General features: G+C 38.7%; 1 protein-coding gene across 4 annotated transcripts in view; it reads left to right on the top strand.

Moving 5' to 3' along the window:
* KIF4A (kinesin family member 4A) overlaps positions 1-14,386 on the top strand; it is a 125,235-nt gene that overhangs the window by 99,083 nt on the left and 11,766 nt on the right. For all 4 annotated transcript variants that reach the window (XM_072816665.1, XM_072816666.1, XM_072816667.1 and 1 more), the window contains exons 21-27: positions 5,203-5,358; positions 5,481-5,581; positions 10,263-10,392; positions 11,925-12,095; positions 12,466-12,573; positions 13,605-13,682; positions 14,197-14,295. In XM_072816665.1, the coding sequence (XP_072672766.1) occupies positions 5,203-5,358; positions 5,481-5,581; positions 10,263-10,392; positions 11,925-12,095; positions 12,466-12,573; positions 13,605-13,682; positions 14,197-14,295 (843 nt within the window). The remainder of the gene's footprint in view (positions 1-5,202; positions 5,359-5,480; positions 5,582-10,262; positions 10,393-11,924; positions 12,096-12,465; positions 12,574-13,604; positions 13,683-14,196; positions 14,296-14,386) is intronic.

The following is a 14,386-nucleotide window of genomic DNA, read 5'->3' as shown; positions in this document are numbered from 1 at the left end:
GTTCTTTGAGATTTTCTGCACAACCATGACATCTCTAAATGCAGATTTATTTCTTCCTTTCTAATATGTGTCTTTTATTTCTAGTACTTGCCCTATTATATCAGCTTGGGCCTACAGGATGATGTTGAATAGGAATGGTGACAGTAGAAACCATTCTGTTTTTCCTGATCTTGGGGAAAGGACCCAGGCTTTCGCCATTAAATATGGTGTTAGCTATATTTTTTTTTTAAGATTTTATTTGTTAATTCATGAGAGACACAAAGAGAGAGAGAGAGAGAGAGAGAGAGGCAGAGACAGGCAGAGGGAGAAGCAGGCTCCATGCAGGGAGCCCGACGTGGGACTCGATCCCAGGTCTCCAGGATCAGGCCCTGGGCTGAAGGCAGCGCTAAACCACTGAGCCACCCAGGATGCCCTATAGTTTTTTTTATAGATACCCTTTATCAGATTGAGGAGGTCCTTTTTTTAAGATATTATTTATTTATTTGAGAGAGAGAGAGTGTGTAAGCAGGGTATTAGGGGAGGAGATGAACACAGAGCCTGTCACACAGCTCAGTTCCAGGACCCCAAGATCATGACCCCAGCCAAAATAAAGAGTTCAGATGCTTAACTCTGAGCCACCCAGGTGCCCCACAGATTGAAGAAATTCTTATGTATTCTTAGTTTATTGTAAGTTTTTATTCTGAGTGTTTTGATGTTCAATTTTGAAACCAGCCTTGCATTCCTTGAATAAATGCCACTTTGTTGTGACATATCCTTTTTATGTGTTTATTGTTGAATTCAGCAGTATATAAAGTTAGAATTTTTCTAAAATAAAAATTATGTGTAAAATTTTTGCATCTCTGTTCATGAGGGATATTGGTCTGTTGTATTCTCATAATGTCTTCATCTGGTTTTGGTATCAAAGTAAATGTTGGCCTCTTAGAATGAGTTGGGAAGTAGTCCTTTTTCAGTTGTCTAGAAGAATTTGTATAGAATTAATATTGTTTCTTTCTTAAAATTTTGGTAAAATTTACAAGTTAAGTCACCTGAAGTGTTTTTTGTTAGTTTTTGCTTTGTGGAGTAGGTGGAAATTAACTAAAATTCAGTTTTTAAAAATAGATATAGGGTTGCTCAGGTTATATATTTCTTCTTAAGTAAGCCTTGGTAGTTTGTGTGTTTCAGTGAAACTGTATGCTTCATCTAAGTTGTCAAATTTATTGACATAAAGTTATCCATAATATTCCCTTATTATCCTTCTAAAATCTGTAAAAGCTATGGTAATATCATCTATCTCATTCCTGTTATTGATGTTTTATGCCTTTTTCCTTTTTCATGATCAGTTTGGCTAGAGGTTTATCAAAGAACCAGCTCATTCTTACTAATGGTTAAAATGATAAATTTCATGTTATGTTTATTTTATCAGAATTTTTAAAATGTCCCCAAAACCCCAACTCATTAGTTTCCAATCTGATCTTTATTATTTCCTTACTTCTGGTTTGGATTTAGTTTCTTAAGGTAGAAGCTGAAGTCATTGATTTGAGGGTTTGGTTGTTTTGTTTTGTTTTTGAGGGGGGAAGTGGGGCAGTGGGAGTAAGAGAGAGCAAATCCCTAGCAAGCTCCATGCCCAGCACAAAGCCTGACACAGGGCTCAATCTCACAACCCTGAGATCATGACCTGCATTGAAATCAAGAGTTGAACATTTAACTGAGCCATCCAGGTGCCCCTTCTTCTTTTTCTGATATAAGCATTTAGTACTATAAATTTCCTCCTAAGTACTCCTTTAATAACATCCCACAAATTTTGATACTTATATTTTTGTTTTCATTCAACTCAAAATATATTCTAATTTCCCTTTTGATTTCTTCTTTGACCCATGGGTTATTTATAAGTGGGTTATTTAGTTTCCAAATGTTGGGGGTTTTTTCCTAAATATCTTTGTGTTATGATTTCTAATTTAATTTCATTGTGGTTAAAGAACATATTTTGTGTGACTTGGATCTTTTCAAATTAGTGAGGCTTATTAAGGCCTAGAATATGGTCAATCTTGGCAAATATTCTGTATGTACTTAAGAAGAATGTGTATTCGGCTATTGTTGGAGAGAGTGTTCTATAAATGTCAATCTTGTCTATTTGTGCTGTTCATTTCTACTGTATCTTTGCTGATTTTTCTGCCTACTGATTCTATCATTTATTGAGAGATGAGTATTCAAATCTCCTGCCGGAATTATGGATTTGTCTTTTTTTCTTGTAATTCTATTTTGTTTCATGTATTTTGAAATCTTATTAGGGGCATAAATATTTAGGATTAATTGATCTTTTCATTATTATGAAATGATCTGTTTTATTCCTGGTAATATTCTTTGTTCTGAAATCTACTTTTTTTTTTTTATAATACAGTCCTTCCAGCTTTTTTTTTTTTACTAATGCTAGAATGGTGTATATATGTATAGATTTATTTATTTATTTATTTGTATGTTTGTTTGTTTATTTGAGAGAGAGAACACCAGCAGGGTGGGAGGGGCAGAGGGAAAGAGAGAAGTAGACTCCCCACCGAGCAGGGAGCAATGCAGAGCTCCATTCCAGGACCATAGCCAGGACCTGAGCCAAAGGGAGATGCTTAACTGACTGAGCCACCCAGGTACCCCTAGAATGGTATATATTTTTTTTAACACTTTGAGTTTTAACCTATTTGTGCCTTTATTTTTAAAGTGTGTTTCCAAGGTGCTTGGCTGGCTCAGGGTCATGAGTTTGAGCCCCACACTGAGTGTAGAGATTACTTAAAATACATAAATAAAATTTTATTTTTTTTAAGATTTTTAATTTATTCATTCATGAGAGACATACACAGAGAGAGAGAGAGAGAGAGAGAGAGGCAGAGACACAGGCAGAGGGAGAAGCAGGCCCCATGCAGGGAGCCCAATGTGGGACTCGATCCCGGGTCTCCAGGATCACGCCCTGGACCAAAGGCAGCACTAAACCACTGAGCCACCTGGGCTGCCTCATAAATAAAATTTTAAAAAATAAATAAAGTGTATTTCTTATAAGCAGCATATTGTTGAGTCTAGCTTTTATAATATAGTCTGACAAACTGCATTTTAATTGGGGTGTTTAGACCATTTGCTTTTAATATGATTATTGATATGGATAGGCTTGACTCTATTATTTTGCTATTTTCTATTTGTCCCATCTATTCATCATTTCCTTTATTTTGTTTATTTTTTTGGCTTCTTTTAATCAACTGAGTATTTTGTGATTTCATATTATCTCCTTGGTTGGCTCATGTATGATTTTGGTGCTTAAATTAGTGATATAAAACATTAAGGGTTAAGTTCTTTTGAATAATTGACTCCTTTATCTTTATGAAATTATCTTTTTTATTCTCAAAAATATCCTTTGATGTGAATTTTACATTATCTGATGTTAATATATCCCCTTACTCCACCTTTCTTTTGATTACTTTTAGCATGGTATGCCTCCATCAAAAGTGAAAATGTTCTCAAAGATGGTTACTTTTTAGAAACTAAGTTTAGTTAATTTTGTTTGCTTAAAAAATTTCATTCATTGACTTTTTTTTTTATTTTTTATTTATTTATTTATTTATGATAGTCACACAGAGAGAGAGAGAGAGAGAGGCAGAGACATAGGCAGAAGGAGAAGCAGGCTCCATGCACCGGGAGCCCGACGTGGGATTCGATCCCGGGTCTCCAGGATCGCGCCCTGGGCCAAAGGCAGGCGCCAAACCGCTGCGCCACCCAGGGATCCCTCATTCATTGACTTTAAAAGTTAAGAATGTGTATCTAATTATGTCTCTTAAGGCAAGACAAACAAAAGGAAAAATAAACTGTTTTTAGTACATCAAAATAAAAAGCTTTCACACAGTGATGCAAGGCAACCTACTGGATGGGAGAAGATATTTGCAAATGATATAGCCAATGAGGGGTTAATATCCAAGATATATAAAGAACTTGTATAGCTCAACACCAGAAAAACAAATTAAAAAATGAACAGAGGACATTTCTAAAATGACATTTTCTCAAAGACATACAAATGGCCGACAGACACATGAAAAGATACTCAGCATCACTAATCACCAGGGGAATGCAGGATGTGGAGAAAAAGGAACCTTCATGTATTGTTGGTGGAAATGTAAATTGGTGTAGCCACTGTGGAAAATGGTGTGGAGGTTCCTCAAAAAATTAAAAATAGAAATACCATATGATCCAGTAATTCCATTACTGGGTATTTATCCAAAGAAAACAAAAACACTAATTTCAAGATATTTGCACCCCATGTGTATTGCAGCATTATTTACAATAGCCAAGATAAGCAAGCAACCTAAGTGTCCGTTGATAGATAAATGGGTAAAGAAGATGTGATACACACAATGGAATGTTACACAGCCATAAAGAAAGGATGAGATCTTACCATTTGTGACAACATGGATAGACCTAATACCTCTAGGGTATTGCTAAGTGAAATAAGTCAGACTGAGAGTGACAAATACCATATGATATCACTCAAATGTGGAGTCAAAAAAAAAAAACAAATGAATAAACCAACAAAAAACAGAATCAGACCTATAAATACAGAGAATAAACTGATGGTTGTCAGAGGGAAAGTGGGGGGTGGAGGCATGGGCAAAATGGGTGAAGAGGAGTGGGAAGTATAGGCTTCCAGTTACAGAATGAAGTCATGGGAATAAAAAGAATAGCATCAGTATAGTCAATGATATGTAATAGTGTTGTATGGTGGCAGATGGTAGCTATACTTGTGAACAAAGCATAACATATAGAGATATTGAACCACTATGTTGTACACAGGAAACTAGTGTAACATTATGTGTCAACTATACTCAAATTTTTTTTAAAGAATGAGTATCTATTTATTAAATATAACATATAAAATATACTTTGAATTCCTTATCATGACTAGTTAAGGACACATTAAGGAGAAAATGGAGAAGGCAAAGACAGTGTATAGAAATACTAGGATATCTAGAGAATGATTTTCTACAGAAAGCCTCTTTCTTATGACCTTTTGGGATATTTCTGTTAAAAGCTCTTGGAGAGCTATTACAATTTTGGGTGAGTGTAGGCATGGATGAAAATCTCACTTCTACTTATGTGGGCTCAGTTCTGAGTGAAATTAAGTCTGGAGCTGAATCTAGCCCATGGGCCAGAGAGTCCTCATCCCTAATCCAGCATCACTGATTTCTCTTTTAGAATTGGCTTGCAAATGAAATTGAGGTTATGGTCAGTACTGAGGAAGCCAAACGCCATCTGAATGACCTTCTTGAAGATAGAAAGATCCTGGCTCAGGATGTGGCTCAACTCAAAGAGAAAAAGGAATCTGGGGAGAATCCACCTCCTAAACTCCGGGCAAGTACCCCAATGGAAATATGTTATCAATAATCAGATTCTGCACTCCCCAGAAACCCTCACAACTTTGGAGGATTACTTTCCTTTTAGCACCTCACCCTCATTCCCATTATTCTTTACAGAGGCGCACGTTTTCACTTGCTGAACTACGTGGTCAAGTTTCTGAGTCAGAAGATTCCATTACAAAGCAGATTGAGAGCCTAGAAACTGAAATGGAGCTCAGGTAATAGGACTATCTCTAAGACATTGTAATTTATAAAAATTTATGCCTGGAATCAAAATAGAACCTATCAATCCAGTGATTCAAAAGCTTGTTTTTCAAAGGCTTTGTGATGATTGAGAAATGAAAGAATGTAGCAATTTTTTGAACCATATACTTCACTAGACATGTTAGACGTATTTTTTCATTCAGTCCCTCCTTATGAGGTATTATTATACCTTATGAAGTAAGTATCATTCTTCTGACTTTAAATATCTAAACAAGTTTGGAAATTAAAAAATATTTTTTAGATTTTTTGTTTTGAGAAAGACAGCATGGTGGGGGCAGGGCAGAGGGAGAGGGAGAATCCCAAGCAGACTCCCTGCTGAGCACAGAGCCCAACACAGGGCTTGAACCCACAACCCCAAGATCATGACCGTGGCTGAAATCAAGAGCTGGACAGCCAACTAACTGAGCCACCCAGGCACCCAGAAGGTTAGAAATCTTAAGAAATGTGCTCAAGGTTATACAGAGCTGGGATTCAAAACCTGGCCTATCTAATTCCAAAACCTATGCTCTTTATGTTGCACCCCATCTTGGTATTTCTGAAATGTAGAACTGGCTAAAAACAAAACTTTGGAAGAAGTTAAGAACTGATGCCAGAAGAGCAACAGTAGGGATCCCTGGGTGGCGCAGCGGTTTGGCACCTGCCTTTGGCCCAGGGCGCGATCCTGGAAACCCCGGATCGAATCCCACGTCAGGCTCCCGGTGCATGGAGCCTGCTTCTCCCTCTGCCTATGTCTCTGCCTCTCTCTCTCTCTCTCTCTATGTGACTATCATAAATAAATAAAAAATTAAAAAAAAAAAAAGAAGAGCAACAGTACAGAAGAAAGAGAACTTTAGAGATTATTGGCTAAGTAGATGTAATAATGTATAAGTAAAGCTATCATGAGCATTAGATTAATAAGTAAAGTACATAACATAGTACTTGGCATATTAGAATTGCTCAATGCACAGTCTCTCTTTCTCCTTTTCTGGCTCTAAAACCAGAAATTATGCTGCTCTAATCACTATTATTGTCTTTTAAGTATCTGTAATCTCTAGAAGGAATTGAACTTCCACAGAGATTATATAGGGTCTTAGGATGATAGAATTGTATCACCCACAAGACCTTAAAGATCATTTGATTTGTTTTGAGCAACACATACTAGCTATTTATCTTTGGATACGTCTATAAATCACTCAACATTTGAGTTTCTGTTTTGTGCTGCCCTGGATGCATACAGTTGGATATACAGAAAGTAGATGGCACACCTCTTCTCTCAAGTGGAAATAGTATAATGACAGAGGGGTAGGTTGGAATCATTTGTTAAAATTTCAGGAATGTAAACCATTGATAGCTTACAACATTTATGCCACAGAAACTAGCAAAAGCTACAAATTGGGTCCAGTTTTTTAGTGCTGGTTTTTATTTTATTTTTTTAAAGATTTTATTATTTATTAGAAACAGAGAGAGAGAGAGAGAGAGAGGCAGAGACACAGGCAGAGGGAGAAGCAGGCTCCATGCAGGGAGCCTGACGTGGGATTTATTCCTGGGTCTCCAGGATCAGGCCCTAAGCTGAAGGCGGCGCTAAACCGCTGGGCCACTGGGGCTGCCCTAGGGCTGGTTTTTAAACATTTACCTGCACACCACTGTGAATAATTAAATGATTAAATGTTAGGCAGGTGCCAAGTAGAGAGCAATTAAACAGGTGAGTTTAATCAAGGCAATTTTCCTAAACTTGATGAGACAGAAACTAAATTTTAAAATACCTAAGGGACATGAATAGTCAGAGGAGACAGGAAAGGCCATATGGTAGACGATAATTCTGAAGTGTTCTGGCTCCCCTCTTCCAAGAAGCCTTCCCTGACACTTTATCTCCCACTATTCCTCCTCTGTAAACTCCTTTAGAACTTAGAGTCATCAATCATATATATGGTACAGTGGATGTGTTATCTTTATATATTTATTATTTTTTACGGGTATTAATCTTGTCAATATAAATTGATTGTAATCTTGGTGAAGGAAAGGGCTATATATTAGACCAGAGTTCTTGAAGCATGGTCTGCAACCCCTGGGGTACTCTGAGCAACCGAAACTGTCTTCATAATGCTATTAAGACATTATTTTCCACTTATACTACAATGACATTCACTGTGATAGTTAAAGCAACAGAAGACAAAATTGCTCATACCATAGCTTGAATTAAAGCAGTGGCACCAATCTGTACTAGAGGTCATTGTATACTTCATGACCACACACTCTCAGTTGTTTTTTTAGATCAGTTTTACTTAAGAATGGCTTTGATAGGGGCGCTTGGCTGCCTCAGTTGGTAGAGCATGCAACTTTTGATCTTGGGGTCATCAGTTCAAGCCCCACATTGGGCAAAGTAGAGCCTACTTTTTTTTTAAAAAAATGGCTTTGATAAAGCAGTGTTAATTTTATTAAATTTCAACCCATGAGTTCAAATCTATTTAGTATTCTGTGTGACCAAATGGGAAGAACACATAGAGCACTTGTGCTGTTTTGCTGAAGTCTGAGGGTTGTCTGGAGGAAAAGCACTTGTGCAATTGTTGGAGGTGTGAACTCAATAGGCCTCTTTTTTCCACGGAACATCCGTTGTGTTTGAAAGAACGACTGACAAACTATGGTTATTCAGGCTTGAGTACTTGGCAGGCATTTTCTCAAAAGTGAACAGAGTGAGCTTGTCACTTCAAGAAAAACAACTGGCAATGTTTGTCACTAAAGATAGAATTGAGCTTTCAAGCAAAACTTAGAATTCTGGAAAACTTTTATCTGCTCCCATGAGCTTGACAGTTTTTTTTAACTTTTCTGTTGAGACCAGCAGTGATATTAACTATTTATTTCTTGATATTGTATAATGAAATGTGTTATCATTTGGAGATTTTGCATCACTCAACATTGCCCAAATATGTTACAGAATCATCTATGGGTAAACGTACTGCATTCAGATTGGAAGATAGACCAATGGACAGTTTCAGATTCCACATTTCAACTAATTTTTAAGGAACTAAAACTTAGTTCCTTTAACTAACCCACTAAAACTTGTTGGGTTTTAGTGTAGTCTCAAAGAAGAATGTCCACAGTTATCTGAGTAGGCTACTAAAATGTTCCTTTGTCCAACTACATATCTATGTGAGACCAGATTGTCTTCATTAACATCAACCAGAACATGTCACATGTTTGCATGTGGGAGATGTGAGAATCCAGTTGTCTTCTACTGAGCCAGATATTACAGAGATTTATAAAAGTGTAAAAGAGTCTCATTCTTCTCACTACATGATTTTTTTTTAGAAAATATAATTTTCATAAAATAGATTATAATGGATTATTGTTATTTTAAATGAATTAGTGAACATTTAATTTTTTCTCAGTTTTACTTTCAACACTGTAAATATCTATAGGTGCAATGTATATGAACAGAATTTCTCAGAGGTCCTCAAATAATTTTTAGGAGTGTAGAAGGGTCCTAAGACTCCCAAGATTTGAGAACTGCTATCTTAGATTATTTTGGTACCCATCTTCTTTTATAGTACCTTACATAGCAGCATGTTACACATATGCTGGTATACTACCTTTCATTGGACACATTGCAAATTTGAGAAGGAAGCTACTAATGAAACTGAAATATTGTGTAAACCTTGGTCTCAGACCATACTTGATTAGAAAGTAACTGTAAGCTATAACCAGGGTCAGGGTATCTAATCTTCTTAGAAACTTCTCAGTCCTGTGGCAGGCACATCAAGATAACCTCTCATAGCACTAGCCATAGGTATCAATTTGATATTTGGTCCCAGCGAAGAACATCTACCTGTTTGTCCTTTTTAAATTATTTTAAGATTTTATTTTATTCATTTGAAAGAGAGAGAAAGCACCAGCAGGAGGGAGGGGCAGAGGGAGAAGGAGAAGCAGACTCCCCACTTAGCAGGGAGCCCAAAATGGGGCTTGATCCCAGGACCCTGGGATCATGACCTGAGTCGAAGTCCGACTCTTAACCGACTGAGCCACCCAGGTGCCCCACTGCTTATACTTTTGAGACTTTTTCCCTTCAGGTCTCCAACCTGATTCTTATCCTTTTGAGGCCTCCTGGTTCCTTCATATCACAATCTGAACTCATATGGCCTCAAGACAAAGTCACATTACAGTTAATATACTACAACAGAACCCTACTAAAACAAATTTTTTCAAGCCCCACCATGTGACACATTTATTTCAACCAGTATTTCATAAAATAAAATCACTGAGATAGTTTCTTGGATTCCTTTTGCATCAGGATTTGAGATACTAACCAGCTGACTCAGTCATTATTTAAATGATATTTCACTGGGGATCCCTGGGTGGCGCAGCGGTTTAGCGTCTGCCTTTGGCCCAGGGCGCGATCCTGGAGACCCGGGATCGAGTCCCACGTCAGGCTCCCGGTGCATGGAGCCTGCTTCTCCCTCTGCCTGTGTCTCTGCCTCTCTCTGTCTCTCTCTCTGTGTGACTATCATAAATAAATAAAAAATTTAAAAAAAATAAATAAATAAATAAATGATATTTCACTAATACCTCCATCCATAAACCTATCTGAAGAGCTTCACAGAGCTCTCTCCTCCTTGCTGTTAAGGATACTAGCAATAAGTCTCACTGTCTCTTTCCTTGAAGGAGTGCCCAGATTGCTGATCTACAGCAGAAGTTGCTGGATGCAGAAAGTGAAGACAGGCCAAAACACCGCTGGGAGAGTATTGCTACCATTCTGGAAGCCAAGTGTGCCCTGAAATATTTAATTGGAGAGGTAAGCATCACTCTTCTTACCAGCAATTAGAGGTCTGGCCAGATAGGTTGAAATAAGATGTTAACCTGGAATACTATTGTAGTGCCATTGCCACTTTTCATGGTAGAAGCTGCAATGACACTAGAATTAGAGAAAATAGTTTTATGGGTAAAGGTTGGTGTGAACAAATACAGCCCAGTCACTTAGAAAATTGATACCTGATAGCCTGGCATACAGCAAGTGCTCAATAAATGTCTGCTATTATTATTGGGAAAGTATCAGGATGCCATAGTAGGCCACTGGTTATACATAAACTATTGTACTGTACTACTTTTCAAACTATTATACTGTACCTATGAGATGTTTTCAAAAAAAAGTTTAAGGTACAGGGCACCTGAGTGGCTCAGTGGTTGAGCATCTGCCTTTGGCTCAGGTCATGGTCCCAGAGTCCTGGGATCGAGTACTGCATCAGGCACCCCGCGGGAAGCCTGCTTCTCCTTCTGCCTATGTCTCTGCCTCTCTGTGTCTCTCATGAATAAAATAAAATCTTAAAAAAAGTTTAAGGTACAACCTAGAAAAGAGGAAACCTAATCATCTTTTGACATACACCCATCTTAAGGAAAGTCCCATCTTCACTGACTTTAAAATAATATGTCGGGATCCCTGGGTGGCGCAGCGGTTTGGCGCCTGCCTTTGGCCCAGGGCGCGATCCTGGAGACCCGGGATCGAATCCCACGTCGGGCTCCCGGTGCATGGAGCCTGCTTCTCCCTCTGCCTGTGTCTCTGCCTCTCTCTCTCTCTGTGTGACTATCATAAATAAATTTTAAAAAAATTAAAAAAAATAATATGTCATCTTACATTGTCACAAGAGGAACTGAAGTTGATTGCCTCTGGTGATTGAGGCATTTTCACTTTGAGATGAGCATACAAACTCCAGCTCTGGAAGTTTGAGCAATGTTATTCCTTTATACATTTTTGTATTGGGTTAGCAGATTTGTCCTACCAAGAAAATCCTGATTGTTTGTGTGAACACTGGTATTATGCTGTTCACCGTGTGTGCCAGTAGAGACTATAAAACCAGGCCAGCATAGGATATCAATCTAGCCTGAAAAGCCAGATCTACAGTGCCAGCTAACATGTCTACTAGTTCCAACATGTGAATACAGACGTTCTGAGATGGAACATAATTGGCCATAAGGGTGTGTCCTGTGGATTTCTCTTCAGAATGAAGGAAGAAAGTCTTAAATATCAGAATTTGGAGTTGCTAGATACTGTTTGTGTTCAGTTTATTCTTGTCCAGAGACAGAGCAAGAGATTGAATGACTTTAGCAGTGGCTTCTAGCTTGAAGAGATCAATCTCAACTGAAATAGGGAGTCTTGGCCTGGATAGCATTGTTACCATGTGTAGAATCCATGTGACATAGAAAAAGAATGGGCTCGGACATGGAGGAACTTTTCTCAGTCCATTTCAGGAAAGCTGACATTTTCCTGCCTAATGAATGGGGAAAGGTGGCCATTCTCCAAATAAACTGATCTTCTTTTATCCCTTCCAGCTGGTCTCCTCCAAAATACAGGTCAGCAAGCTTGAAAGCAGCCTGAAACAGAACAAGGCCAGCTGTGCCGACATGCAGAAGATGCTGTTTGAGGAGCGAAATCATTTTGCTGAAATTGAGACAGAGTTACAGGCAGAGCTGGTCAGAGTAGAACAGCAGCATCAAGAGAAGGTGAGCCCTGGCAAAACCAGAAGCTACGCTGAGAATCAGTGTCATTGCTTTTGGTCGGTAGATTTGAAAAGATAGTAGGGTGGGAGGGGAATATGAAGTTTCCTTCGAAAGCCCATGTTGTCTTTTCTAAATTTTGCAAACAAGGAACCTGAAAAAGGAATGACTTGTCAAAGTTTACACATACAACGACTCTTAGCCTTCAACTTTCATACCAAGGTTAACATTGTGGCCGGGCTTACTACTTCCAGCCACGAGAATGAAAGGTAACAAGTACCCTCTAAATCCGAGGAGTCATCTGGATCACAGCTTGGCCTAAGCCAGAATTCCTTTCTACCCTCATTCCTTTGGTCTCATTTGTATCTTTCTCTAGGTGCTATACCTTCTCAGCCAGCTGCAGCAAAGCCAAATGGCAGAGAAGCAGCTAGAGGAGTCAGTGAATGAGAAGGAGCAACAGCTGCTGAGCACACTGAAGTGTCAGGTATGATAATGGAGCAGAAGTCTCCAGAGATGGGATCCATAGGCCTGACTGCGAATCCTATCTGATTTACACCACTGTACTTGTAGCAGACAGTGACTACTGAAAAAAGGTTTATAATAGTATTCTCTATGGCCTCTTGGCCCTATGTGATCAATGTAGGGGTATTTAGAATGCAACCACACATAGGGTGACCTCCTTTCGGGAACAGAAATGACATTGCTTACTCCATACCAAATTTTGAGGCCTCCTGGTTCCTTGCCTCAGCCCCAAGCTCTAAAAGAGGTGGGAAAGTCCAGTCATCCCATAGAATCCTAAGGGCATTCAGCTTTTTCTTTCTTTTTTTTTTTTTCTCTTTCTGAGGTTGTTCTGAGCTGAGACCTGACATGTTTGTAAAGTGCCTGGGGTCTGAATATCTCCCAGAGCCTGGGAACACCACACCCCTTAGCAGCGTGTTGGAACACTATTTTGTCCAACTTAGAATCTTTTTTTCTGAACCACCAGTCTCTAGGGTTTCCTTGGCACCTCCCATCCAAGACATAACCAAACTAGTTAAGGTCGTATGCTGAATTATGAATCTAGTTGTCTTTAGTGCCAGGAAGTTTAATCAGGCTTATTAGAGTAGCAAATGAACTGCCTAGTCTATGTTTAGAAGGGTAAACAAAAGCATCTGTAGACTTAAAAGAAACAAAGCTAACTGTCCGTGTGGGTCTCTTAATCAGCATCCTGATGTGAATGAATAAGGTATGTAAGGCTAGGGAATAGAAAGGAATAAGGAAAGCATTTAGGGCAGAGCACATGGTTCTTGTGAGCACAGTCAGGACTGCTTAGGAGTGATGGAACAGAAGTGGCACTCAGGACACCTAGGAACTGGTAGGAATCAGACATTTTTCTGGGTGCCAGTACCTACTGTGCAAAAAACCATCCGCTGCCAGCATCTTAGCAGCAATATGTTTTCATCTATGTGAGTTGTTTGGTAACCCACATGTAGTGCCCAAAATAACCCCACCTATCACTGTATTATTTGGAAATAGGATGAAGAACTCGAGAAGATGCGAGAAGTGTGTGAGCAAAATCAGCAGCTTCTCCAAGAGAATGAAATCATCAAGCAGGTAGCGCAGCTTCCCACCCATTTTATAATAAGCCCTGGGAGACCCTGTTGCAATTGAGGTCAGCTTTTGGGAGCAGCCCTGGGTATGACAAGTTGGCTCTATTTTTGAGGTCTGTATCAAATTTCTATATGATATGGTCATGTGCATTTCAAAATGGTATAAACACGCATTTTTAAAATTTTTTTAGTTTTATTTAAATGCAATTAATTCACATGTAATAATATTGCTGGTTTCAGAGGTAGAGGTCAGTGATTCATCAGTCTTACATAATAGCCAGTGCTCGTTACATCCTGTGCCCTCCTGAATGTCCATAAACACACAGTTTTCAATCTGTTCTTTTCTGAATCTAATGCTCATCTTCTAAGGTGAGTGTCCTTCAACCTACTTTATTATTAACCCACCTCACTTTACTATGTCTTAAATTCAGCTAGCCCAGGAATCTTTATGTTTTAGCCATTAACACTCCCAGAAGCTGCCCTGCACTATATATACTATGTATTTTTTTTCCAAACAGAAACTGACCCTCCTCCAAGTAGCCAGCAGACAGAAACCTCATCTTCCTAAGGATACCCTTCTATCTCCAGACTCTTCTTTTGAATATATCCCACCTAAGGTAAACTGCTCAATGATGGTAATAACCTTCATATGGCCATGGTTGAGGGGAAGTGTGCTAAATTCATCTTTCAAAAGAGGTTGGGAGTTAA

Source organism: Canis lupus, chromosome X (genome assembly GCF_048164855.1).
Source record: "Canis lupus baileyi chromosome X, mCanLup2.hap1, whole genome shotgun sequence".
NCBI lineage: Eukaryota > Metazoa > Chordata > Mammalia > Carnivora > Canidae > Canis > Canis lupus.
The sequence above is the reverse complement of the archived record's forward strand: the minus strand, read 5'-3'. Positions and strand labels throughout refer to the sequence as shown.